We start from the raw sequence: 27649 nt of genomic DNA on the forward strand, positions 1-27649 counted from the left end.
TTTGATTTTAATCTGTAACTTATCCAAAATAAGCAAGTCTCCACAAAGATGCTGCAATACATGTTATGGCAGGTAATGCAGGGGAGAGGCAAGTAGAAATTTGAAACAGTGCTGAAGCTAAAATGCCTGAAACGTTGCGCAAAGTTGCAGTGAAATTACTCAAGATTCCAGCAAAATTGAACAATGAGCATATAAAATTTACACGACATTCTCATGACTCAGCGGCACAATGCAGGGTTTAGTCCATCCAGATATGGGTTACATCTGGAGAGCCATTTAACACAAGTACATGTAATGACAGGTCCACCAATTGTTGAGTCAGTTAAACAAAATTGCACAAGTAAATATATCAGTAACTTGCGCAACTTAGACAGGAGTCAGGCTGTGTAAACAAACTGGGATAGAAAATGTCTGAAGTGTGTAACTGCAATATACAAACAGATGTTGGCCATTCAGCCCCTTTGTCCTGTTTTACCATTCAATTAAATCATGCTTGATCTGAACATCAACTCCTTTCAAATTCTATTTTATTATTTCATGGAATGTGATGGCGGCATGTGGCACAGTGGATAGCACTGGGACTGCGGTGCTAAGGACCCGGTTTCGAATCCCGGCCCTGGGTCACTGTCCGTGTGAAGTTTGCACATTCTCCCCATGTCTGCATGTGTTTCGCCCCCACAACCCAAAGATGTGCAGGTTAGGTGGATTGGCCACGCTAAATTGCCCCTTAATTGAAAAAAATAATAATTGGGTACTCTAAATTAATTTTTTTTTATTTCATGGAATGCAAGCATTGCTGGCAAGGCCAGTATTTATTGTTCATCCCCCCCCGATCAGTCCAAATAGTTCCCCAGGCCTTGCTTGCAAATGGACACAAACAGCTTCAGTATCTGAGGAGTCACAAATTGTACTGAACACTGCGCAATCAACAAACATTCCTATTTATAATGCAGGGAAAGACAATGATGAAGATGGTTCAGTCGAGCACATGACCCTGAAGAACTCCTGCAGCGATACTCTGGACCGAGATCACTGGCCTCCAACAACTACCTTCCTTTGAGCTACATATGACTCCTGACTCCAACCAAAGGGAGAGATTCCCCTCTGACTCCTATTGACTTCAGTCGGGTTCCTAGGTATAAAAACAGAAAATGTTGGGAAATCTCAGCAGGTGGAGCAACAGCTGTGGAGGGAGGACGGACTTAACATTTCTAGTCCGTACAACTCCTTGAGATCTGGAGCTGTTTATATTTTGGATTTCTAGCATCTGCAATACTTGGCCTTTATTTTAGGGTTCCTTCGTACCATATTTGGTTAAATACTGTCCCTAACCCTTTGATATCAAGCAATTTGTCTTGCAAACTGATACATTTGATGGGTTTGGGCCATAGAATTTACAGTGCAGAAGGAGGCCATTCGGCCCATCGAGTCTGCACCGGCTCTTTGAAAGAGCACCCTACCCAAGCCCACACCTCCACCCTATCCCCATAACCCAGTAACCCCACCCAACACCAAGGGCAATTTTAGACACTAAGGGCAATTTAGCATGGCCAATCCACCTAACCTGCACATCTTTGGACTGTGGGAGGAAACCGGAGCACCCGGAGGAAACCCACGCAGACACGGGGAGAACGTGCAGACTTCGCACAGACAGTGACCCAAGCCGGGAATCGAACCTGGGACCCTGGAGTTGTGAAGCAGTTGTGCTAACCACCATGCTACCCACTCTTTTCGCTCGCACAGAATCAAGTCCAGTTGTTAGATTTCAATGGTTTTATTCAACACTCAAAGGTGCGGCACAGTTACACTTCTTTAGCTGTTCCCAAGGCAAGAGACCTGGTCACGCGCTTACTTTATGTATCCAGGATGTCACTGATCTTAAGCTCACTGGTGCATTTAAATTGCACTGCCAGCTCTGATTGGTCTTCACTGGGGCTGTCCCCAATTGATGATCGGGAGCACATAACCGGCGGCATGACGTCAGAGTCACGTGGGCCAAGGGGCCGAAATCGGGAGTGCCAGTGGCCATTTTGATTGGGTGCTTGGGGGGGGACAGCAAGAGCGTCCCAATATCCCGATCAAGGATCGGGAGCCAACACCGGTAAAGGTCAGGCTCCACCCCCGCGATCAGCTTTTTACTTCACAGCCCTTGGATATTTTTAGATATTCCGTTTCCACTGATGGCAAATCCTTCAACCCATAAATTGCCATTAGCCCCAGTTCTGCTGGAAGTACCTTTTGCGGGCAAAACGGCCCCCAGAAAAGGTGGCTGTCGCTAATTGCACATCCTCCATCAACCATCCTAATTTTTTTTTTAATTGACCCAAACGCTCTGCTCACATTCCAATCAAGAGGCTAGTGAATGAGCAACCCGATGATGCATTGTTTTTGCACTGTTCAAAATAGCAAAGTACTGAATCTGTATTTTAATTAGTAACCTTAACCAGGTCTTTAATCTCGTGACACTGCTGTCAAATGTCCATCAATAACCTAATTGTTGGACAGCAATTGTACACCAAGTTCAACTGGGTCACACGCAAAACAGGATTTCAAACTCAGGGATTGACCAATATTGGTGCTGGGAATTCACAGGGAGGAACATCTCACAATCTTTACAGTGCAGGAGGCCATTCAGCCCATCAGGTCTGCACTGCTCTCTGAAAGAGCATTTGCCAAGCCCCACTCCCTTGCACATTCTTTTCAGATAGCAGTCCAAATCTGACCCAACCTGCCTCCACCATCCTCTCAAAGTTCATTCCAGACTCCAACTGCCTTTTGGGTGAACAAGGTTTTCCTCACATCACGGTTACTCGTTTTGCCCATTATTTTGAATCTGCGCCCCCTGTTGATGCTCTCTTGTCGGAGGAGAGTTTCTCACTATTGACCCTGTCCACACCTCTCAGGACCTTGCATACCTCTATCACGTTTCTTCTCCACCTTCTTTGCTCCAAAGAAAACAGACCCAGCCTCTCCTCAGAAGCTGAAGTGAATCATCTCTGTACTCCCTCCAATGCTGTCACATCCTGATGAGGCCTGACTGGTGACTTATACAAGTGCAACATGGCCTCCTTACTCTTATATTCAATGGCCCTATGAATAAAGCCCAAGGTCCTATATGCTTTAATAACGGCTCTCTCAACATGCTCTGCCACTTTCAATGACTTATATACATAAACACCAAGGTCCCTTTATTCCTGCAACTCCTTTGGAGTTTCTCCCTTTATTTTATGCTGTCTCTCCATATTCTTGTTGCCAAAATGAACCACCTCACACTTCTCCAAAATGAGATTCATCTGCCACGTTTCTGCCCAATCCAACAATATGTCAATGTCTTCCTGAAGTTCAAGGCTACCTGCATCACAGTTGAAATGTCTCCAATCTTCGTATTATCCACAAATTTTGAAATCATGCCCTGCACAGCAGTATAGGTCATTGATATATAATCAGGAAGTGCAAAGGTCTCCACCAAAGACCTTCCAATCTGAAAAACACCTATTTATCACTGCTGCTTCCTATCACTCAGCCAATTTTTTACCCAAGTGCCTACTTTTCCTTTTATTCCACAAGCTAAAATTTTGTTCACAAGTCTGTTGTGGGGCACTGTATCAAATGCCTTTTGAAAATCCTTGACAGAAACTGGGCATGGACAGGCTGGGCCGAAGGGCCTGTTTTTCCATGCTGTAAACATCTTGACTGTATATACACATCAACAGTTTTACCCTCAACAACTTTCTGTTACCTCTTCAAAAAATTCCAGCAAGTTAGTTGAACATGATTTTCCCTGAATAAATTCATGCTGCTGCCCCTTACTTATCCTGCACCTGTCTAAGTGATTATTGCTTCTGCCCTGAACTACAGTTTCCAGAAGTTTGCCGAACACTGAAGTCAAACTGTCTGGTCTGTATTTGTCAGCAGTACCCTTGTACCCCTTTTGAAACACGGGTGTAACATTCACAATTCTCCAGTTCTCTGGCACCACCCCTGCATCTAAGGAAGATTGGAAGATTATCACCAGGGCCTGCGCAATTTCCACTCTCACCTCCCTCAATATCCTTTGATGCATCTCATATGGTCCTGGCACCATATCAATTTTAAGCAGAAGATGGCCACTCTAACCCCACCTTCTCAATTACAAAATTCCTCGAGTGTTCCAGTTAGCTCCTCTCTCACATCTGCTTGGGGAGCATCCTTTTCCTTTGTAAAGATACAAAGCTCTCATTTAATACCTGCGGTATTTCTCCTGCCTCCACATGCAAGTCTCCTTTCTTATCCCTAATCTGCCCTGCTCTTCTTTTAACATCCTTTCATCATTTACATGATTATATTAGACCCTTTTATGGTAACTGCTCGTCTCTTTTCATGCTCCCTCCTTGCATTCCTTCATTTTTTCTGGTCCTCTGTATTCAGCCGGATTCTCCATTTCTGCCTGACATGTTCCTTTTCATCTGCACCTTGATCTCTCATCAACCAGGGTGATCTATTTGTCCGACCTTTCCCCTTCAAGGGAATATACCTCGTAATTGCCTGCAATACTAACGCTTTGAAAGTATTTTTCATCTCGTCTGCCAACCCAGCCATGGGTTGAAATACCATGAGGAAGTAAAAGCAAGAAAAACACATCATCTAATATTGCTACACATGATTTTCTGTGAACCACATATTTGCATTAGATATACAGCATAGAAACAAGCCTTTTGCCTCCTCCCATCTATGTAAAGATACCATTTATTTCTTTCTCCCTCAAAAGGTTTGCGTAGTTTGCCTTCCCGTACCAGCCTCCCCGAACAGACGCCGGAATGTGGCGACTAGGGGCTTTTCACAGTAACTTCATTTGAAGCCTACTTGTGACAATAAGCGATTTTCATTTCATTTCATTTTTTCAAAAATGCATTTATACTGTTCACTTCAACCAGGATGAGTAAAAGTGACTCAGCAGGATAACATTCCAAAACCTACTGTTCTAAATATTTATGCTAGGCAACCTATAAATACTACATTGCTCACTATGTGCATTTCTTCTCCTTTCCAGAGCATACCCGATTGCATTTTACAATTAATCTTGATTGTTGAAATGTTTAGCACACAAGGAAATAAAGGAGCTGAATATTTAATATCTTAACTCTAATAAAATTTAACAAGCACTGAAAAACAAGATCACCAAGTTATTAAAACTGTTAATTATTTGCAGTTCAATGAAAGGTTTTCAAGCAATGCTTCAACAGGATCAATGCAACATTCATGTCTCAGTAGTCAGAGCTGACCATTACCCCAAGTTTCACGCACTAAGCCTTTTCCTTAGAAACAGGATGCAGAGGATTTCCCTCATCGTCCACGTGACAGCTTGATTTTGGTTTACACAACCTTCTATCTGTGGGATCACAATGAAACAAATCACCATCATCAAATCCCAGGATTCTTCGGTGAGATGCATCATTCTGAATCGAACACTGCCAGTTCGCAACATATCGAACGTGTTCGCCGGTGATCACAACACTGGCGTTCTAAATGCTTTGTCACTCGATTCAACAGTGAGTGCACAAAACCAGTTACAATCTAATGCAAATATCAGAGCCTAAAAACTTGCAGATAAACTTTGATGAAAACAAAAACAGTATAAATAAAATTACAATTATTAACTGAATGTGCCAGATCGAGTTACAGATGCAGACGATGTGAGATACGCCCATGGCCAACTTTTCAAATGAACCATGTGGCACAGAAATTGCAGGATGTACGTATTTCAGTATTCCCAAAGGAGATGTGACCAATAAGATTTCCATGTTTGAAATAAAGCCCGACTCTGAAAGAACAAATTCTTATTTACATAGCATCTTCTAAAGTTTAATAACCCATGAAGTATTTTTGAAGTGCAGTTACTGTCATAATATAGAAAATACAGCAGTTAATTCACATACATGTGCATCAATGAGATAAATTACAGGATTAACTTTAGTGATAATTACCCAGGACAACACACAAATTACCTTCCTCGTGTACACAGTGCTTGAAGGGACTTGGCGCATGGCAGCAGGCGAGGCCTTGGCTCACAGCAAAGGCATAGATTTTGGGTTAAATGTTTACCTCGGGGTTAACTTCAGCATCATCGAACTGGAGGTAGCAATAATTGAAAGTGTCATGTTTCAGATGACAACCTGAAATCAAGACCTCCTGCAAAAAGGGCATATACAATCCCATGTGGAGATAGACATTGATAATCTGGCCACCATTCCTCCCTCAACCAGCACCAAAAAAGCCAGTAATTGATTTGGCTGCATAACAATGCACTACAAGAACGTCGCCGGGGCTAGAAAAGTGTGGCTCAGGTGAGTGATTGGATAGGTTGGGGTTATTTTTCTTGGAACAAGGGTTGAGGAGTGACTTAATTGAAAGTACAAAATTATGAGCGGAAGAGATCGGGTATGCAGGGTAAAACTTTCCCTGGCGTAGAATTCCAGAACCAGGCGTGCGGGATGAATGTTGATCCTGTCTCGGTACCTCTGACAGGATGCGAGTCCACACACCAGCAACATTTAGCACCCGCCCCACCCTGGGCCGGCCCCCGCGGACTGGGGGGGGGTCGGGCTCACCAGCCGCCGTTCCCCACCCCCTCGTGGCGGCTGGCGGGACTCCCTTACCTCGGAGGCGGGGATCTCGAACACCTCGCCGATCTTGGCGTAGAGCTCGCGGACATTGGAGAAGCCCTCAATGCGGCCGGTGGGGCTGCCGTGCGCCAGCTGCGTGTGGAAGACCAGCTTGGGTCGGGCGTGAGGCGGCGGCGCCGGCAGTCCGGGCCCCCCGGCACTGGGGGAAAGCGCCCCGGGGCTGGCTCCCCTCCAAGCCGGGCCGCCTTCGTTGTCCACCAGGGTGGAGCTGTCCCGCGCCTTGTTCTTCCTCCTGTTCTTCAGACCCAGCGGCATCTTTCCGTCTGGCGGCTCCCTCACAAACTCCCGTTACCAACCGCCCAGCGCCACAGGTGAAGCCCCGAGCAGCGGCGCGCAGGCGCGCTCTCCCACAGTGGGCGGGTCCACCCCCGGCCGCGCAGGCGCGCTCGCCCGAAGTAGGCGGGTCCACCGCGGACGCGCAAGCTCACTTTCCCGTACGGGGGAATCCCCACAATTCCCTCCTGCCGCGCATGCGCGCTTTCCCAAAGTAGGCGGTTCCCCAGACGTCCTTCCTGCCGCGCACGCGCTCCTCTCACGTCCCAAGCGGCCGGTCCAGCGGTTGCGCAGGCTCAGTCTCCACCTTCCCGGCCGGCAGCTACTAAGTGCGCACGCGCGGCCACCGCCGGCCACCCTGCTCCGCCCAAAGGATGCCCACGCATGCGCAGTCCTAAAAATGCAGGTACGGTTCGAGGCGTGTCTTGCCAGGTGAGAGAGCGCGCGTGCGCACACACACACACCTGGGGTAGTGACAGGCGCAGTGCAACTTCAGGGTCATTGCAAAGGAATGTACATTGATACTGTTACCTGGGCAAGGGCGTTTCTATTTCCTCTCTATTTCCACAGCAAAATATTGAAAACGCGACTGCAGGTGGTGAGGGATACAGTGGCTCCAGTGCCACTTGTGGCTGGTACACAGTGCTGCCATGGGCTTCAGTGGTCGCGGAAGTGGATGTTGAAGGTGATGGATGGGATGCCAACCAAGTGGGCAGCTTTGTCCTGGATGGTATCAAGCATTTTGAGTGTTGTTGGAGCTGTACTCATCCAAGAAAGTGGAGAGTATTCCAGCACGCTCATGACTTGCGCCTTGTCGATGGTGGACAGACTTTGGAAAGTCAGGAGGTGAGTTACTCTCCGCAGAACTCCCAGACCCTGACCTACCTATTTAACCACAGAATGTATGTGGCTATCCAGTTCAATTTCTGGTCCATGATAACCACCAAAATGTTGACAGTGGAGATTCAGCGATGTTCATGGCTTTGAATGTCAAGGGGAGATGGTTAGTGTAATATCTCATTCAGGGGTGAGAATGATTATCTTCCCCGTGGTTCTCACAGTGTATAAATTTCCCCATTGAGGTGAGGTGGGGGGGGGGTGGGGGACTCCATTTAGCAATGTATAAAAGGTCAGGGAGTAAGGCACCACTAGATAGTGACCCAGTCGGGATCTACCGGGATTTGTACATACCGTAATTGTAAATAAAACAAAGTTCTTTATTTTACTTGTTGTGGACTTCCTGTGTCCTTATAAAACTGGCGAAGAGGAGTAAACTGGTTTGCTGTCAACGCTATGACCTACTTGGCTGAGCCACTTCCCCGATTTTCTGGACCCAAATTGGAGCCAATTATTTCGCCATAACTCTGGTTGGGTGATTTGATGCATTTGACTCCGGTGCTGAAGCCTGGAACCAGTATGCAGAAAGGATGCGTTACTTCTTCCGGGCCAATAACATCACAGAGAACAAGCGCCAGATAGTCATACTGTTGACATTTGGAGTGATCAAGAGTCTTACTTACCCGGTGGCACCAGATACACACTCATTTGACCAACCCGTGGCACTTGTATCGCAATGGACCCTGTCAGTGATCATTCAAAGGTACCCTTTTAATACGGAGGACAGGTCCTCTGGTGAGTCCATCACCAAATTCATATCATGGCTATGGAAGATAGCTGAGTTTTGTGAATATGGAACTGGTTTATTGGATGTGCTGCACGATCGTTTGGTCTGCGGTATAAATAATATGGAAACGTAGAAATAACTTTTGAGCGAAACCTCCCTGAATTTTCAACAGGTGCTACAGATATCTTTGTCCCAAGAGAGCACGCAACTCAGTGACCAAGAAATACAAGGGATGGAGGTGAACGTTTTGAGGCATTGCTCCTTGTGTGGTAGCCCCACAATCCGGACCCACTGCCACAGCGACACCAGCCTCTGGGTGAAGGGCCAGCCGTCGAGATGTGGGGCATCCCTGGATCTGGCTGAAGGAGATTCAGTCCCGTGTGCGACATGTGGGCGCTTGTCTAGGCATAACCACAGTCAGCAGGAGGGCCAGTGCTCCAGGAGCTCTGGTCAAGGTAGGTGTCAGCCCCAGGGCCGGACCAAGCAGCTGAATGACCCCGAAGAGCCAGAGAATGAGGCCGAAATGTAGTTGGCAGCACCCGTGTGGCCCCTATTCGTGTTCCAATACAGGTGAATGGCATGGGGAGGCAGTGACATGCTGTTATTGTCACTGGACTTGTAATCCAGAGACCCAGGGTAGTGATCTGGGGACCCGGGTTTGAATCCCACCATGGCAGATGGTAAAATTTGAATTCAATAAAAATCTGGAATTGAAAGTCGAATAATGACCATGAAAAACCATCTTCGTAAAAACCCATCTGGTTCACTAATGTCCTTTAGGGAAGGAAATCTGCCATCCTTACCCGGTCTGGCCTACATGTGACTCCAGACCCACAGCAATGTGGTTGACTCTTAAATGCCCTCAGGGATGGGCAATAAATGCTGACCCAGCCAGCGATGCTCACATCCCATGAACGATTAAAAGGAAAATTATACTTTGGCCGACAAAGCAGCTCTTTGGCTACTTATACTGGGGAACGACTGAATATTGTGGGGATGACCTTTACTCCGGTGTGCACCAATCGGTTCACCGTCCCCTTATTGTCATACAAGGAAGCTTCCTTAGCCTGTTGGGCTGCGATTGACTGCACTAGCTGCACTTGGATTGCCAACATATCCTCCAAGTGGGGTCTGGCGGTCTGGGTGCCGTACTGAGCAAGTTCCCTGACGTTTTTCAGCCTGGCTTGGGTACAATTAAAGGGGTCGTGGCCAAAATCCAGTTGGACCCGGAGGCCCAGCCCCGATATTTTCGTGCCCGCCTGGTTCCCCACACTTTAATGGAGAAAGTCGAGATTGAACTTCGCCACTTGGCGAGATTGGGCATTATTAGACCTGTGCACTTGGTGACTTGTGGAGCCTCCGCCTCATGTTAGTTGTTTCATTGTCCACCACCATTCACGACTGGATGTGACAGTACTGCAAAGCCCGGATCTAATCTGTTGGTTGTGAGATCACTTAGGTCACTTAGATCACTTAGGTCACATGTCGCTTTCACTGTTTGGCATGCAAGCTTCACCAGGTTGACACCTCATTTTTAGGTATGCCTAGTGATGCTCCTAGCATGTCCTGTACTCCTCGTTGAACGACTTGATGGTGATGGTAGAGTGGGGAATATGGTGGGCTGTGATTGAGTGCAATTGTGCTGCTGCTGAGGACTCTCAGCGCTTGATGAATGCCCAGTGTTGAGTTCCTAGATCTGTTCAAAATCTATTCCATTTAGTATGGTGTTAGAGCTATACAACACGATGGGGGGTATCCTCAATGTGAAGACAGGACTTCATCTCCGAAAGGACTGTGCGGCTGTTATTCTTACTGATACTGTCATGGAGAGATGCATCTGTGACGGGTAGATCGATGCGAATGACGTCAAGTAGACTTTTCCCTTTTTGGTTCCCTCACCACCTTCTGAAGACCCAGTCCAGCAGCTCTGTCCTTCAGGGCTCGGTCAGTAATGGTGATACCGAGCCACTCTTGGTGATGGACATTAAAGTCTCTCACTCATAGGCAGCACAGTGACGCAGTGGTTAGCAGTGAGGCCTCACGGCGCCGAGGTCCCAGGTTCCGGCCCTGGGTCAGTGTCCATGTGGAGTTTCCACATTCTCTCCGTGTCTGCGTGGGTTTCGTCCCCACAACCCAAAGATGTGCAGGGTAGGTGGATTGGCCACGCTAAATTGCCCCTTAATTGGAAAAAATTAATTGGGTTCTCTAAATTTATATTTTAAACAATGTAAAAAGTCCCGCACTCAGAGTACATTCTGTGCCCTTACCACCCTCAGTGCTTTCTCAAAGTTGTATTCAACATGGAGGAATACTGAATCATCAGATGAGGTGGGTAGTGGGGGTGGGTGGTGGGGGGTCATTCAGTGGTAATCAGCAGGGGAGTCCAGTTACTAGTGGTGTACGACAAGGATCTGTTTTGGGGCCACTGCTGTTTGTCATTTTTATAAATGACCTGGAGGAGGGAGTAGAAGGATGGGTGAGTAAATTTGCAGATGACACTAAAGTCGGTGGAGTTCTGGACAGTGCGGAAGGATGTTACAAGTTACAGAGGGACATAGATAAGCTGCAGCGCTGGGCTGAGAGGTGGCAAATGGAGTTTAATGCAGAAAAGTGTGAGGTGATTCATTTTGGAAGGAATAACAGGAAGACAGAGTACTGGGCTAATGGTAAGATTCTTGGCAGTGTGGATGAGCAGAGAGATCTCCGTGTCCATGTACATAGATCCCTGAAAGTTGCCACCCAGGTTGAGAGGGTTGTTAAGAAGGCGTACAGTGTGTTAGCTTTTATTGGTAGAGGGATTGAATTTCGGAGCCATGAGGTCATGTTGCAGCTGTACAAAACTCTGGTGCGGCCGCATTTGGAGTATTGCGTGCAGTTCTGGTCGCCGCATTATAGGAAGGATGTGGAAGCATTGGAAAGGGTGCAGAGGAGATTTATCAGAATGTTGCATGGTATGGAGGGAAGATCTTATGAGGAAAGGCTGAGGGACTTGAGGCTGTTTTCGTTAGAGAGAAGAAGGTTTAAGAGGTGACTTAATTGAGGCATACAAGATGATCAGAGGATTGGATAGGGTGGACAGTGAGAGCCTTTTTCCTCGAATGGTGATGTCTAGCACGAGGGGACATAGCTTTAAATTGAGGGGAGAATGATATAGGACAGATGTCAGAGGTAGGTTCTTTACTCAGAGAGTAGTAAGGGCGTGGAATGCCCTGCCTGCAACAGTAGTGGACTCGCCAACACTAAGAGCATTCAAATGGTCATTGGATAGACATATGGACGATAAGGGAATAGTGTAGATGGGCTTTAGAGTGGTTTCACAGGTCGGCGCAACATCGAGGGCCGAAGGGCCTGTACTGCGCTGTAATGTTCTATGTTGTATGATACCGGAAAACTCCGCATTCTACAACAGGAGTGCCGCCAACCAATCAAACTGTGTCCCACCCCACCAGCCAACCAATCAAACCATGTCCCACCCCACCAGCCAATCAATCAAACCATGTCCAACCTCATCTCTCGCCTCCCCCTTCCAACACGCCCCACTCTATATGCACACAATATACAGCATTGAGGGAAAGATGATTGATGATTAAGTAAAAAGGAAAAAAAATCTCTGATGCACTGTGATGGTTTCCAGTTAAAGTCTTTCATAAGTTCAAATTTTCGCTTCAATGCTTCTTCCTTCTGTGATGTGGAGATGGCGGCGTTGGACTGGGGTGAGCACAGTACGAAGTCTTACAACACCAGGTTAAAGTCCAACAGGTTTGTTTCGATGTCACTAGCTTTCGGAGCGCTGCTCCTTCCTCAGGTGAATGAAGAGGTATGTTCCAGAAACATATATATAGACAGATTCAAAGATGCCAAACAATGCTTGGAATGCGACTATTAGCAGGTGATTAAATCTTTACAGATCCAGAGATGGGGTGACCCCAGGTTAAAGAGGTGTGAATTGTGTCAAGCCAGGACAGTTGGTAGGATTTCGCAGGCCAGATGGTGGGGGATGAATGTAATGCGACATGAATCCCAGGTCCCGGTTGAGGCCGCACTCATGTGTGCGGAACCTGGCTATAAGTTTCTGCTCGGCGATTCTGCGTTGTCTTCCTTCTGTGACCAGCTTATGTAAAAAAAAAACAATCGCATCTGTCAACGTGTATTTAATTTACTGAAGGTGCAAAAACTCCAGCCACGTAGAGGCACTCGGTAGAGAAGCTGGCCTCCACTCCAACAGAACCCGCCTGCGAGCAACCAGCGAGGTGAAGGCTACGACATCCGCCCCCGCACCCATCTGCAGCTCTGGCAGATCCGCCACTCAGAAAATAGCCTCTAGGAGACCAGGCTGCGAGTCCCTTTGGAAGATCACCGACATGGTGCGGAAGAAGAAACCTCAGGAGTTCAGTAGCTTAGGACATGCCATGAACACATGATTTATGGGCCCTCCCACACCATTCACACCTATCCTCTACCCCCTCAATCACTTGACTCATCCTATCCCTTGTTAAATGGACCCAATGTAGCACCATTAATCGCATGAGCCCGAACCTTGCATATGACGATGTGGCATTCCCCCTCCGCAGAGCTTCACACCACACCCCCAGCTCCACAGCCAGAAGTTAAAATTGACAAAGGAATGTGTTTTCAGTCTGAGCTAATGTACTGTGGGTTTTTTTAAATTTCGAGTACCCAATTATTTTTTTTTCCAATTACGGGGCAATTTTGCGTGGCCAATCCACCTAACCTGCACATCTTTTGGGTTGTGGGGGTGAAACCCACGCACACAAGGGAGGAATGTGCAAACTCCACACGGACAGTGACCCAGGGCCGGGATTTGAACCCGCGTCCTCAGCACCGCAGTCCTAGTGTAAACCACTGCGCCACATGCCGCCCTTAATGTACTGTGTTTTGACTGGAAAGTCCTTGGGGAGTTAATGTGCTCCGCAGCCTGCAGAGATAATGGCTGGAATTCTGCAATACGGCGGCTAAGTGTTGACGCAGGCGGAAACACCGGAGTGTTTGACGCTGGAGTCAATGGGCCTCCTGCCCCTGTGATTCCGTGGCCCACAGGGGGCCAGCATGGCACTGGAGTGCTGCATGCAGCGCCGTCGCCGATACGCGGCCCTGCACCGCCGGCCGTGGGTCCGCGCATGCTCGGCCGCCGCTTCCGCGCCAGGCCCACGCCGCATGGCGGAGCCACACAGCGGGCCGGCGCGGAAGAAGGTAGGCCCCCCCCCCCCCGGATCACGCGCGGCCGCCGATCGGTGGCCCCCGATCGCAGGCCAGGCTTTCGTGGTGTCCCCCGTGGAGTCTGATCCCCCCCCCCACCCCGCCCACCAGGACGGCCACTGCGGCCGGGGGTCCGAGCTCCCACCGGGTGGAACCATGTTAGAACCACGCAGGCGGGAACCCGGCCGGCCGACCGCGGAGAATCGCCACGAGGGCCATTTTCAACAGCCCCCGACCGGCGCCGCGCCGATTCTCCGGTCGTTGGACCAGCGCCGCCGGCCGTCTCGCCGTCAACTCCGAGGCGGCGCGGGCTCGGAGAATCCCGGCCAATTTGTTTTTTTCAGCGTGGGGGGTGAGGTCATTGCTGGGTGGAACCAAGGAAAGCAGAGAAACGTTTTGAGAAGCTGTGGAGAGAGGCAGTTTTGGAGAAAGCTGTTAGAGAGACAGGGTTTTGGACAAAGGCTTTTGGAAGTGAAGTCTGATTTTGGGGATCCTTGTTTTTGTTTTACGACAAATAAAGTCAGTTTCTTTCCCAGTCGGAAAGTTTTAAAAGAGTAATAATATTTTAAAAGCAGGGCAGTCTTGTCTGTAGAGAAGGAAGAGGCTGAAACAACCCAGTTGAAGCAGCTATTTGAGGACATTCAACCAAAGACTGAAGGTGTTCTAACAAGAGCCAGAACCTCCTCTGTAAAGCAAATATTACTGGATGCCCTGCTGATTTTTAAGCTGTTTTGAGAGCTGTATGTTTCTTGTTGTTTAATGGGAAACTGAGGAGCAGCATTTAGGGGTATTTGTAAGCTCTTGTTTTTCGTGTGTGAAGTTAAAAGTTTAATATTGCGGGGGCGATTCTCCCAAACGGAGCCCAAGTGTTTGCGCCGTCGTGAACGCTGTCGCGTTTCACGATGGCGCGAACCGGGCCCGGGTATGACCTATTTTGTCCCCCACAGGGGGCCAGCATGGTGCTGGAGCGGTTCATGCCGCTCCAGCCTCCTTTCCTGGCACCAAATGGGCGCAGCGCCAACCCGCACATGCGCAGTTGGGCCCGACTCAACATGGCGTCGGTGTTCAGGGCCCGGCCCCGCAGGGAAGTAGGCCTGGGGGGGGGGAGAGGCCAGCCCGCCGATCGGTGGGCCCGATCGCGGGCCAGACCCTATCGGAAGCCCCCCCCGGTGAAGGAGCCCCCCACCCCCACAGGCCGCACCCCGCCCGTACGCGCAGAGTTCCCGCCGGCAGCGACCAGGGGTGAACAGCACCGGCGGGACTCTGTCGTATCCGCGCGGCCGCTCAGCCCATCCGGGCCGGAGAATCGGCAGCCCCGCCGATTCCAGCAGACCGCGGCCGGCGGCGTGCCAAACGCGCTGGCGCAAATGCCGCCGATTCTCCGCACCTAGGAGTATCGCTCGTCGGCATCGGGGTGTCGTGGCGCGGTTGAGGCGCGGAGAATCGCCCCCTGTATTTATAATAAAGTTTTGTTTTAGAAATATTAAAACCCTATTTTATCATGCAATCACTCCTGGAGCAAATCATTCTTTTCGCACAGTCTTAAAATCAACTAAAATATTGGGGTTTCTGTCCAGTATCCTCGCCACTGTTGGGGCCTGGCATAGTAATACTTCTAAACTTGAGATAGTTTTATCTGGCAAGGCTGTCTACTTTCTTCGTAGATTCAAGAACATTTCAATTGTAAGTAAAGATCTTCCAGGTACTCCCTGGTTTTATAGCAGTAAAGCAGTCCTTTACTTCTTTGTTTAAGGTCTAAACACTTACGCCCAGCTCCCTCAGAAACATCCTGCAGGGGGCAGCATGGTGGCGCAGTGGATAGCACTGCTCCCTCACGTCGCCAAGGTCCTAGGTTCGATCCTGGCTCCAGGTCACTGTCCTTGTGGAATTTGCACATTCTCCCCGTGTTCGCGTGGGTTTTGCCCCCACAACCCAAAGATGTGCAGGGTAGGCGGATAGGCCACGCTAAATTGCTCCTTAATTGGAAAAAATGAATTGGGTACTCGAATTTTTTTAAATTTTTTAAACATCCTGCAGGAACTAATCGCTGACTGTGGTCAGTCAGAACACAGTCCCTGGCCAACCCACAGGGTTCCAGCCGACCAATCAAACTGACCAACTTTGTCCGAAGCTGGTTCTTTATTAAAAAATGTTTTTATTGGCATTTCTCCTATTTATAAACAATTGTATATATACATCACGGGCAGGATTCTCCCCTACCCATCGGGCTGCCCCAGTGGTTTGCGCCGCGCCGGCCGGCGGGGAAGGGGCTTGGCGTCACGCCAACCGGCGCTGAAAGGCCTCCACTGGCCGGCGCGAGTTGGCGCATGCGCGGGACCGCCAGCGTATGCTGGCGTCATCCCAGCGCATGTGCAGGGGTGGGGTTCATCTCCGCGTCGGCCATCGCGGAGGACCACAGCAGCCGACGCGGAACAACAGAGTGCCCCCATGGCACAGGCCTGCCTGCGGATCGGTGGGCCCCGATTGCGGGCCAGGCCACCGTGGGGGCACACCCCGGGGCCAGATCCCCCCGCGCCCCCCCGAGGCCGCCTGCACTGCCAGGTCCCGCTGCCAAATACCTGGTGTAATATACGCCGGTGGGACTGGCCGAAAACGGGCGGACACTCGGCCCAACGCGGGCCGGAGAATCACCAGGGGGTCTGCTGCCGGCGGGGGCGGGATTCACGCCGCCGCCGGCGATTCTCCGACCCAGCGGAGGGTCGGAGAATCCCGCCCCATATTTTCCTTACCCGCGTTAATTTACTTTATTATACAGAGAGGTTTATTTTGTCTTTAATTTAATTGGCCCTATATGCATTTCGCCGCCCTCTGGATCGGTCTATAGTTCCTCCCCCCTCTCTTCCCCCCTGTCGTCGTCGTCCCCTTTGGCTTCAGCTGTGTTTTGCTTTTATTTTCAGGGACAAAGTGGGGGCAAAGCTGGTTGTTAAGAATCTCCTCTCCACAAAAACAAATCCTGGAACACACTGTCCTGACAAGCAGGCTACCTTAGTCCTGGAACACACTGTCCTGACAAGCAGGCTACCTTAGTCCTGGAACACACTGTCCTGACAAGCAGGCTACCTTAGTCCTGGAACACACTGTCCTGACAAGCAGGCTACTTTAGTCCTGGAACACACTGTCCTGACAAGCAGGCTACCTTAGTCCTGGAACACACTGTCCTGACAAGCAGGCTACCTTAGTCCTGGAACACACTGTCCTGACAAGCAGGCTACCTTAGTCCTGGAACACACTGTCCTGACAAGCAGGCTACCTTAGTCCTGGAACACATTGTCCTGACAAGCAGGCTACCTTAGTCCTGGAACACACTGTCCTGACAAGCAGGCTACCTTAGTCCTGGAACACACTGTCCTGACAAGCAGGCTAACTTAGCTTAAATCCACTGCTTATATGCGCATTCCGATTATGAGTCCAAGGACCAAAAATAATAAACTAAAACAAAATAAATGGGAACAAAGGGAAATCAAAAGGAAGGACTCTAACAACACCATCCTGGCTTAAACACACACCACTTCCGTGTTGTTGGAGCAAAATACTGAAGCTCCCTATTTAACTAAGGGAGCCCCATCATCAGACAGACTGTCGTGGTTCAAGATGAAGGCTCACCACCACTTTCTCAAGGGCAACCATGACAGGCAAGAAACACTGGCCTTGCGATGCCGCTATCCCAAGAATGATGTATTTAAAAATGCTATTGTTTGCTACCAGGAACCGACTAACAGTCATGAGTTGAGTGACGAGTCATTCTGATTTTTATATATGTGTGATGTTGGTTAAGGAGGAATTTTGGCTGAGATACAAGAATTCCCTGTTTGTTTTCAAATGATGGAATGGAATCCTGTACAGAAAACTTCTCCACCTCCTGCTCCCCCTTTGCAACCTTCATTGAAAAAACAACCCTTTCAAGCAGCATTTTAGATTTCCCTTCCTAATCTCACCTCCTTTCACTTCATGTCATTTTCTTTTCACGTTTGGGCCTCAAGGAAACTCTTTTGGGATATTGGATTTCTCTGTTAAGCCTGCAACCGATGAGTTCAGAGCAGAAATAGCCCAAAGGCTAACGCGGGGGGGGGGGGGGGGGGGCGGAAACAAGATCATATTACCAGACTCTAAGCTACTCAAGGACAATTTATAAAAAGATTGATTTACTCTTGTGATAATAATAATCTGTGACCCATCAGTAAATGAGCATCATAGTCATGCCAGAAATCCGACTTGGAATTTTCTAGAATCAACAGTTGCTGAGTTTGGACTTCCTTTTAAGAAATGGTCTGCTTGCTGTCTGACATACTTGGAAACCCAGCACCGGTTTAAACCACGGCTAAAACAATCTCCAAAAACTGACTTAAGTACAGCTTTTGTTCGCCTGACATGAAGTGCAATCTCCTCCACTTACCCAAATCCAAGAGGACATCGGCACGGGTTTGCAAAACCTATGTATCCTCAAGTATGGCTTTCGCTGGCTAACTCCAAATTTCTTAGCAGTGTGGAGAATTAGTAAACATACCATTATTTCTTCTGCCCAGACCACCTGAGACGTTCCGACTCGAATGGCAGAGTTTTTAAAAATAAATTTAGAGTACCCAATTCATTTTTTCCAATTAAGGGGCAATTTAGCGTGGCCAATTCACCTAACCAGCACATCTTTGGGTTGTGGGGGCGAAACCCACGCAAACACGGGAAGAATGTGCAAACTCCACACGGACAGTGACCCAGAGCGAGGATCGAACCTGGCACCTCGGCGCCGTGAGGCAGCAATGCAAACCATTGCACCACCGCGCTGCCCTCATCGAATGGCAGAGTTATCGGAAACCGGTAACCTGTTAGTGCAGTGAAAAATGCCTTTCACTGTACTTCGGTACACATGACAATAAATCAATCAATCAATCAATAACTTCAGATATCTAGTCCTTGGAAGGAGCTGGATCCTCCTGGTCTGATCAATGAACCAGCCTGGTAGTTTAAGCATCTCCAGCAGCCTGGACTGCTATAGACATGCCTGTCTAAAATCTCGGATTAAAACTGAAAATGCTGCATAAACTCATCAGGCCTGGCAGCATCGGCGGGGAGAGGAACACAGTTTTTATAAATAAATTTAGAGTACCCAATTCTTTTTTTCCCAATTAAGGGGAGATTTAGCATGGCCAATCCACTTATGCTGCACATTTTTGGGTTGTGGGGTGACACCCACGCAGACACAGGGAGAATGTGCAAACTCCATACAGACAGTGGCCTGGGGCTGGGATCGAACCCGGGTCCTTGGCGCTGTGAGGCAGCAGTGCTAGCCACTGCGCCACCATGCCGCCCGAGAGAAACAAAGTTAACATTCCAAGTCCATTTGACCTTCCTACAGCACTCAAATGTTGGATCGTTCAGTGTAGTACCCTCAACAACGACGCAAGAGAGTAGAACGGTAAAGAAGCTGAGAACTAGCCTGATGCCGATATGGGTGCTTACTGGGTGCCGCATACAGAGTGGCCCCTTATATACGACTCCCTGGTGGGCGGAGCCGGAGTCCCCCAGGGTTCCAAGCCCGGTCTTAAAGAGGACATCACCTTACTTGATGATAAGGGTACAGTAACACAGTAACCATTCATCCCATTCAGCCTCAGAAGAATCATGTGGTTTCAAACTCTCATTACCTGGTGTGTTATCCAGCAACCAACTCACAAATCGACTCTGCCTACCTCTCCATTAAATACATTTTTAAAAAAAGGATATCATCATGCCAAACATCATAATGTCACAACTTCCATTTTGTCAGCTAAATCTGGTGAGTAACAGGCATATGTATATCACACACATATCATACATACACACAGCACTTTCTTTTTAAGTCGCCATAGTCCCAGATGACCATCGGCTGCTTTCCCCTTTGAGGGGGAGAGCTGACTGGTGGCAATTTAACCTGTGGGTCACCACACCTCAGGCGAGGGGCAAGGTTGAGTAGGCAGCACCCTCATGTAACCAATCACTATTTGTCGATGTACTTTATCGATTATTCTTTTTGTCTACTGTACGTATTGTGTACGTTCCCTTGGCCGCAGAAAAATGCTTTTCCCTGTACTTCGGTACACGTGGCAAATCAATCAATAACTTCAGCCTGTATGGGAATTGAACTGCTGGCCTCGATCTGCATCACAAACCAGCTGTCCAGCCAACTGAGCTAAACCGACCCAAGCACCTCACGTATGTAATACGACAAACATACATATCGCATAAACATGTTTGGAGACATGTTCCTCTATCCTGGATTCTAGGTGTGTGACTTGGTTAGTAGACAGACTGTAGACATACGTTGATATCTGCTTAATTTGTGTCTATTGGTACCACGTCTAAACAAGGTACAGACTAGGTACGTTGCCCCTCAGCACCATCCAAGATCTCTCTCAAGTCTCTCACACATGACAGACTGATGTCAGTAGTGCCCCATCACCTCCATCTTACATTAGCATTCACGTCATACATGTCATCCATGTCACACATTAGCATTCACTCGGTTGATTCTGGAGTTGAGAGAATTAGCTTATGAGGAGAAACTAAGTAGACTTGGACTATACTCCTTGGAATTTAGAAGAATAAGGGGGGATCTTATAGAAAGATATAAAATTATGAAGGGAATAGATAGGATAGAAACAGGGAGATTGATCCCACTGGCAGGTGAAACTAGAACTAGGGGGCATAGCCTCTAAATAAGGGGGAGCAGATTTAGGACTGAGTTGAGGAGGAACGTCTTCACTCAAAGGGTCGTGAATCTGTGGAATTCCCTGCCCAGTGAAGCAGCTGAGGCTATCTGGTTCAATGTTTTTATGGCAAAGGTAGATAGATTTTTGAACAATAAAGGAATAACAGGTTACGGTGAGCAGGAGAGTAAGTGGAGCTGAGTCCACAGAGAGATCAGCCATGATCTCATTCAATGGCGGAGCAGGCTCGAAGGGCCCGATGGCCAACTCCTGCTCCCAGTTCTTATGTTCTTATATCCCATCTATTAACCCTTTATACCACACAAACAACACACATCCATGCAACAGTTTGCGTCTACGCACATCACACATACACATATGTATCCCACGTATCGCAACAGCTGATCAGTTGCCCGCTGGCACTCTGAAGCTTGTTTCTATCCCTTTAAGACTCGTACCCAGTGGAGAAGTGGCCCAAATAAGTCTTGAGGTTAACTGGAGTTTGGCAGTTGAATGGCGAGGGAATTTGCATGTTGGCAGGTACTCATAAATGTCAAGACTCCTGGTCATAAAAACAGCATGATTTTTCTCTTTATTTTAATGCCCTTTCAACAGTTAATAATCTATTTCACTATGTGGAACAGCAAATACAATGAGTTAGAATTAATCTTCCTAAAAACTGCCAAATAATCAGCAGAACTGGAACGGTATCAGAGCTAAAGAGATAATGTTACCATCATTGCAGTGTTAAATCTGTCACCATGTGGCCTGCGTTTTAATTCAGGAAACTTCTGCTCGTTCATCCCGTTATTAACCAGGAGAAATTGAATTTATTTCAGGGCGGAATGACCTGAACAGCCAACTCCCCTGCATTTACAATCGGAATTACTCATTGCTAAGTTCCTGTGCCAGCAATACCTTACTAACGGCCTGGCACAAACTTCCACCCCTCAATTACAAAGTGTTTGGATATTTGTATCGGACCTTTTGACCATGACTGATGCCAGTATCCAACTCCACAACACGGATCCGCATCAGGATCTCGAGCATCTTGACGTGTGCGTTGCATTATCTGCCTCCGCCACAACTTCAGTTTTTACTTTCAATTCTTCAGAGTTGATCAGATAAAAAGATCTGATTAAAGCACAAGCAGAATTTTCCATGCTGTCGACTGCGTGACCTGACAACTAGGGCAAGGAGGTGAATTACTGGACTTCAATACATAATTCACACACGTCAGCTTGGTTCAGACACATCAGCACAGAAGAGTACAGTGGGGGGAAATTAAAGCCCCAAGAACTTGGTTAAACCATTTATTTTGTTTCTGCGGCTTGTCATAGTTTATGCTGTAACCATGACAATAGTTGAAGCGGAACAGGGGCGTTTGCCCACCCACCCACCACCAATCTCCTAGCCAGTATTTATTGCTCAGTCAGTATCAATAAAACTGAAAATATCAGCCAAGATCGAATGGCGGAGCAGACTCGATGGGCCGAGTGGCCTAATTCTGCTCCTATGTCTTATGGTCTTCTGGTCATTGTCCCACTGCTATTTCTGAATAGTGGAGGAGGAGGTGGACCCCGACCCTTTGGTGGCGATATTTGGGGTTTCAGAGAAGCCGGAGCTCATGGAGAGGAGGAAGGCCGATGTCGTGGCCTTCGCCTCTCTGATGGCACGGCAGCGAATTTTGCTGGAGTGGCGGTCGGCATCGCCACTGGGGGTAGCAGCTTGGTTGGGTGACCTGTACGACTTCCTGCGATTAGAGAAGTTAAAGTATGAGTTAAGGGCTCTTCAGGGGGGTTTGAGGAAACGTGGGGGGGGTGTTTGTGACCGTATTTCACTATGTGGAACATAGTGCAGCATGGTAGCATTGTGGATAGCACAATTGCTTCACAGCTCCAGGGTCCCAGGTTTGATTCCGGCTTGGGTCACGATCTTCCCCAGGGGAAAGGGGGGTGAAAAAGGGGGGAAAAAGCATCCAATGTATTATTAGTTAAGTAGAGTGCAATGGAAATAATTGAGTTCAATAATGCTTTACAAACGGACATGGGTCGGTTCGGTGAATGGTCCAAAGTTTGGCAGATGGAATTTAACGTGGCTAAGTGTGAGATTATCCATTTTGGTCTGCACATCCTCCCCGTGTGTGCATGGGTTTCCTCCGGGTGCTCCGGTTTCCTCCCACAGTCCAAAGATGTGCAGGTTAGGTCGATTGCCCATGATAAATTGCCCTTAGTGTCCAAAATTGCCCTTAGTGTTGGGTGAGGTTACTGGGTTATGGGGATAGGGTGGAGGTGTTGACCTTGGGTAGGGTGCTCTTTCCAAGAGCCGGTGCAGACTCGATGGGCTGAATGGCCTCCTTCTGCACTGTAAATTCTATGATAATCTATGATAATTTGAGGGGCTGTTCGCCTCAGGGGAAGGGGGGGTGAAAAAGGGGGGAAAAAGCATCCAATGTATTATTAGTTAAGTAGAGTGCAATGGAAATAATTGAGTTAAATAATGCTTTACAAACGGACATGGGTCGGTTCGGTGAATGGTCCAAAGTTTGGCAGATGGAATTTAACGTGGCTAAGTGTGAGATTATCCATTTTGGTCAGAGGAATAAAAAGACAACTTATTATCTAAACAAAGAGAAACTTCAAATGCTGAGGGATCTGGGTGTCTTCGGGTATGAATCACAGAAAGTTAGTCTGCAGGTACAACAGGTAATAAGGAAGGCGAATAGAAATTTGTCATTCACTGCTAATGGAATAATGTATAAAAGTGGGTAAGTGCTGTTGCAACTGTATAGGGAATTGGTGAGACCACATCTGGAGTACTGCGCACAGTTTTGTTCCCCTTGAGGAAGGATTTAACTGCATTTGAGGCAGTTCAGAGAAGGTGCACGAGACTGATTCCAGGGATCAATCCTGGGCAGCACGGTAGCACAGTGGATAGCACCACGGCTTCACAGCGCCAGGGTACCAGATTCGATTCCCCATTGGGTCACTGCATGTGCGGAGTCTGCACGTTCTCCCCGTATCTGCATGGGTTTCCTCCGGGTGCTCCGGTTTCCTCCCACAGTCCAAAGACGTGCAGGTTAGGTGGATTGGCCATGATAAATTGCCCTTAGTGACCAAAAAGGTTAGGGGGGCTATTGGGTTACTGGGATGGGGTGGAAGTGAAGGCTTAAGTGGGTTGGTGTAGACACGATGGGCCGAATGGCCTCCTTCTGCACTGTATGTTCTACGATGACGGATTTGTCTTATGAAGAGAGATTGAGCAGTTTAAGCTTATAGAACATAGAACATAGAACAATACAACGCAGTACAGGCCCTTCGGCCCACGATGTTGCACCGAAACAAAAGCCATCTAACCTACACTATACCATTATCATCCATATGTTTATCCAATAAACTTTTAAATGCCCTCAATGTTGGCGAGTTCACTACTGTAGCAGGTAGGGCATTCCACGGCCTCACTACTCTTTGCGTAAAGAACCTACCTCTGACCTCTGTCCTATATCTATTACCCCTCAGTTTAAAGTTATGTCCCCTCGTGCCAGCCATTTCCATCCGCGGGAGAAGGCTCTCACTGTCCACCCTATCCAACCCCCGAATCATTTTGTATGCCTCTATTAAGTCTCCTCTTAACCTTCTTCTCTCCAACGAAAACAACCTCGAGTCCATCAGCCTTTCCTCATAAGATTTTCCCTCCATACCAGGCAACATCCTGGTAAATCTCCTCTGCACCAGCTCCAAAGCCTCCACGTCCTTCCTATAATGCGGTGACCAGAACTGTACGCAATACTCCAAATGCGGCCGTACCAGAGTTCTGTACAGCTGCAACATGACCTCCTGACTCCGGAACTCAATCCCTCTACCAATAAAGGCCAACACTCCATAGGCCTTCTTCACCACCCTATCAACCTGGGTGGCAACTTTCAGGGATCTATGTACATGGACACCTAGATCCCTCTGCTCATCCACACTTTCAAGAACTTTTCCATTAGCCAAATATTCCACATTCCTGTTATTCCTTCCAAAGTGAATCACCTCACACTTCTCTACATTAAACTCCATTTGCCACCTCTCAGCCCAGCTCTGCAGCTTATCTATATCCCTCTGTAACCTGCTACTTCCTTCCACACTATCGACAACACCACCGACTTTAGTATCGTCTGCAAATTTACTCACCCACCCTTCTGCGCCTTCCTCTAGGTCATTGATAAAAATGACAAACAGCAACGGCCCCAGAACAGATCCTTGTGGTACTCCACTTGTGACTGAATTCCATTCTGAACATTTCCCATCAACCACCACCCTCTGTCTTCTTTCAGCTAGCCAATTTCTGATCCACATCTCTAAATCACCCTCAATCCCCAGCCTCCGTATTTTCTGCAATAGCCTACCGTGGGGAACCTTATCAAACGCTTTGCTGAAATCCATATACACCACATCAACTGCTCTACCCTCGTCTACCTGTTCAGTCACCTTCTCAAAGAACTCGATAAGGTTTGTGAGGCATGACCTACCCTTCACAAAGCCATGCTGACTATCCCTGATCATATTATTCCTATCTAGATGATTATAAATCTTGTCTCTTATAATCCCCTCCAAGACTTTACCCACTACAGACGTGAGGCTCACCGGTCTATAGTTGCCGGGGTTGTCTCTGCTCCCCTTTTTGAACAAAGGGACCACATTTGCTATCCTCCAGTCCTCTGGCACTATTCCTGTAGCCAATGATGACATAAAAATCAAAGCCAATGGTCCAGCAATCTCTTCCCTGGCCTCCCAGAGAATCCTAGGATAAATCCCATCAGGTCCCGGGGATTTATCTATTTTCAGCCTGTCCAGAATTGCCAACACCTCTTCCCTACGTACCTCAATGCCATCTAATCTATTTACCTGGAGCTCAGCATTCTCCTCCACAACATTATCTTTTTCCTGAGTGAATACTGACGAAAAATATTCATTTAGTATCTCGCCTATCTCTTCAGACTCTACACACAACTTCCCATCCCTGTCCTTGACTGGTCCTACTCTTTCCCTAGTCATTCGCTTATTCCTGACATACCTATAGAAAGCTTTTGGGTTTTCCTTGATCCTTCCTGCCAAATACTTCTCATGTCCCCTCCTTGCTCGTCTTAGCTCTCTCTTTAGATCCTTCCTCGCTACCTTGTAACTATCCATCGCCCCAACTGAAACTTCACACCTCATCTTCACATAGGCCTCCTTCTTCCTCTTAACAAGAGATTCCACTTCTTTGGTAAACCATGGTTCCCTCGCTCGGCACCTTCCTCCCTGCCTGACCGGTACATACTTATCAAGAACACGCAGTAGCTGATCCTTGAACAAGCTCCACTTATCCAGTGTGTCCAACACTTGCAGCCTACTTCTCCACATTATCCCCCCCAAGTCACGTCTAATGGCATCATAATTTCCCTTCCCCCAGCTATAACTCTTGCCCTGTGGTGTATACTTATCCCTTTCCATCCTTAACGTAAACGTCACCGAATTGTGGTCACTGTCCCCAAAGTGCTCACCTACCTCCAAATCCAACACCTGGCCTGGTTCATTACCCAAAACCAAATCCAATGTGGCCTCGCCTCTTGTTGGCCTGTCAACAAACTGTGTCAGGAAACCCTCCTGCACACACTGTACAAAAAACGACCCATCTAATGTACTCGAACTATATCTTTTCCAGTCAATATTTGGAAAGTTAAAGTCTCCCATAATAACTACCCTGTTACTTTCGCTCTTATCCAGGATCATCCTCACCATCCTTTCCTCTACATCCCTAGAACTATTTGGAGGCCTATAGAAGACTCCCAACAGTGTGACCTCTCCTTTCACTTACATTCACTAGAGTTAGGGCGGCACGGTAGCGCAGTGTCACCTGAGGCCTGTTTAGGGGCACAAAGGTGCACATTGTATTCTTCTCTTTGAATCTTAAGAAGTGTGAGTCACCCTGGTTAGCTGAGGTCTGTATAAAAGACAGACAGAAAACGCACTCAGTAAGCTTTGCGCAAGTGAAGGAGACACAGCCGGCGTGAGACATATCCAGAGTGGGAATTTGGAACTTGGTAATTTGGTGCAGTGAGGTAATTCAGTGCACAGTGGGAGAAGGTGCTTTTTCCCTACTGTTTTGTTCTCTCTCTTTCTTCTGGCCTGTAACTTTTAATCTGCAGGGAGAGAACCAAAGAGCATCTGAGACCCTCGGAAGGTAAGTAAGTGATTTTTATTCATTTTTACTTTTATTACCTTTTCAAATTGTGTGTGGGGGAGGGGGAGGGAACTGAAGTGACATCACAGTAAAGCTGTGACCTGATTGGCTGGTTGGGAATCTACACTAAATTTTAAAAAATTAAGCATTGTTAAACTAATTAAACATAATGACTTATTACTTAATTATAATTTAAAGGGGCATCTAAGCCAGAGATCGGAGAGCACTGTATTTAGCTTTCACATTTATAGTAGAAATCTAGTGCTAGGAAACATATATTTAACAGTAACTTTTTTTTAACTTTTAAATTTAATTTCCTAATTAATTGACGCAATGTCAATTAGAGGGCTGCAGTGCTCTGACTGTGAGATGTGGCAGGTCCGGGAGGCTCACAGACCGCATGGTTCGGTCGAGCAGCAGTTGGATGCACTTAGGAGCATGCAGGTGGCGGAAAGCGTCATAGGTAGCAGTTATATAAATGTGGTCACACCCAAGGTGCAGGCAGAGAAATGGGTGACCACCAGAAAGGACAGGCAATCAGTACAGGAATCCCCTGTGGTTGTCCCCCTCTCGAACAGGTATACCGCTTTGGATACTGTCGGGGGGATAGCCTATCAGGGGGAAACAACAGCAGCCAGAGCAGTGGCACCCCGGCTGGCTCTGATGTTCAGAAGGGAGGGTCAAAGCGCAGAAAAGCAATAGTCATAGGGAAATCTATAGTCAGGGGCACAGATAGGCGCTTCTGTGGACATGAAAGAGACTCCAAGATTGTATGTTGCCTCCCTAGTGCCAGGGTCCAGGATGTCTCCGAACGGATAGCGGGCATCCTGAAGGGGGAGGGCAAACAGGCAGAGGTTGTTGTACATATTGGTACTAACGACATAAGCAGGAAGGGGCATGAGGTCCTGCAGCAGGAGTTCAGGGAGCTAGGCAGAAAGTTAAAAGACAGGACCTCTCGGGTTGTA

General features: G+C 47.9%; 1 protein-coding gene and 1 long non-coding RNA gene across 4 annotated transcripts in view; one reads left to right on the forward strand and one right to left on the reverse strand.

The window, feature by feature from the left end:
- Positions 1-7016, reverse strand: part of gipc2 (GIPC PDZ domain containing family, member 2) — an 84314-nt gene extending 77298 nt beyond the window's left edge. The window contains exon 1 of one of the 3 annotated variants that reach the window (XM_072510387.1): positions 6636-7016. In XM_072510387.1, the coding sequence (XP_072366488.1) occupies positions 6636-6917 (282 nt within the window). In that variant the 5' untranslated portion in view covers positions 6918-7016. Of the gene's footprint in view, positions 1-5984; positions 6039-6635 lie in introns of those variants that run through there. The other 2 variants (XM_072510386.1, XM_072510388.1) reach the window with 2 other exon arrangements.
- Positions 7017-7449: 433 nt separating this feature from the next.
- The window catches only part of LOC140426068 (uncharacterized), a 50879-nt gene continuing 30679 nt past the window's right edge, over positions 7450-27649 (forward strand). Inside the window, exon 1 of the long non-coding RNA XR_011948122.1 lies at positions 7450-7781. This is a non-coding gene — a long non-coding RNA (uncharacterized lncRNA). The remainder of the gene's footprint in view (positions 7782-27649) is intronic.

This window comes from Scyliorhinus torazame, chromosome 7, assembly GCF_047496885.1.
Source record: "Scyliorhinus torazame isolate Kashiwa2021f chromosome 7, sScyTor2.1, whole genome shotgun sequence".
NCBI classification, from domain to species: Eukaryota; Metazoa; Chordata; class Chondrichthyes; order Carcharhiniformes; family Scyliorhinidae; genus Scyliorhinus; species Scyliorhinus torazame.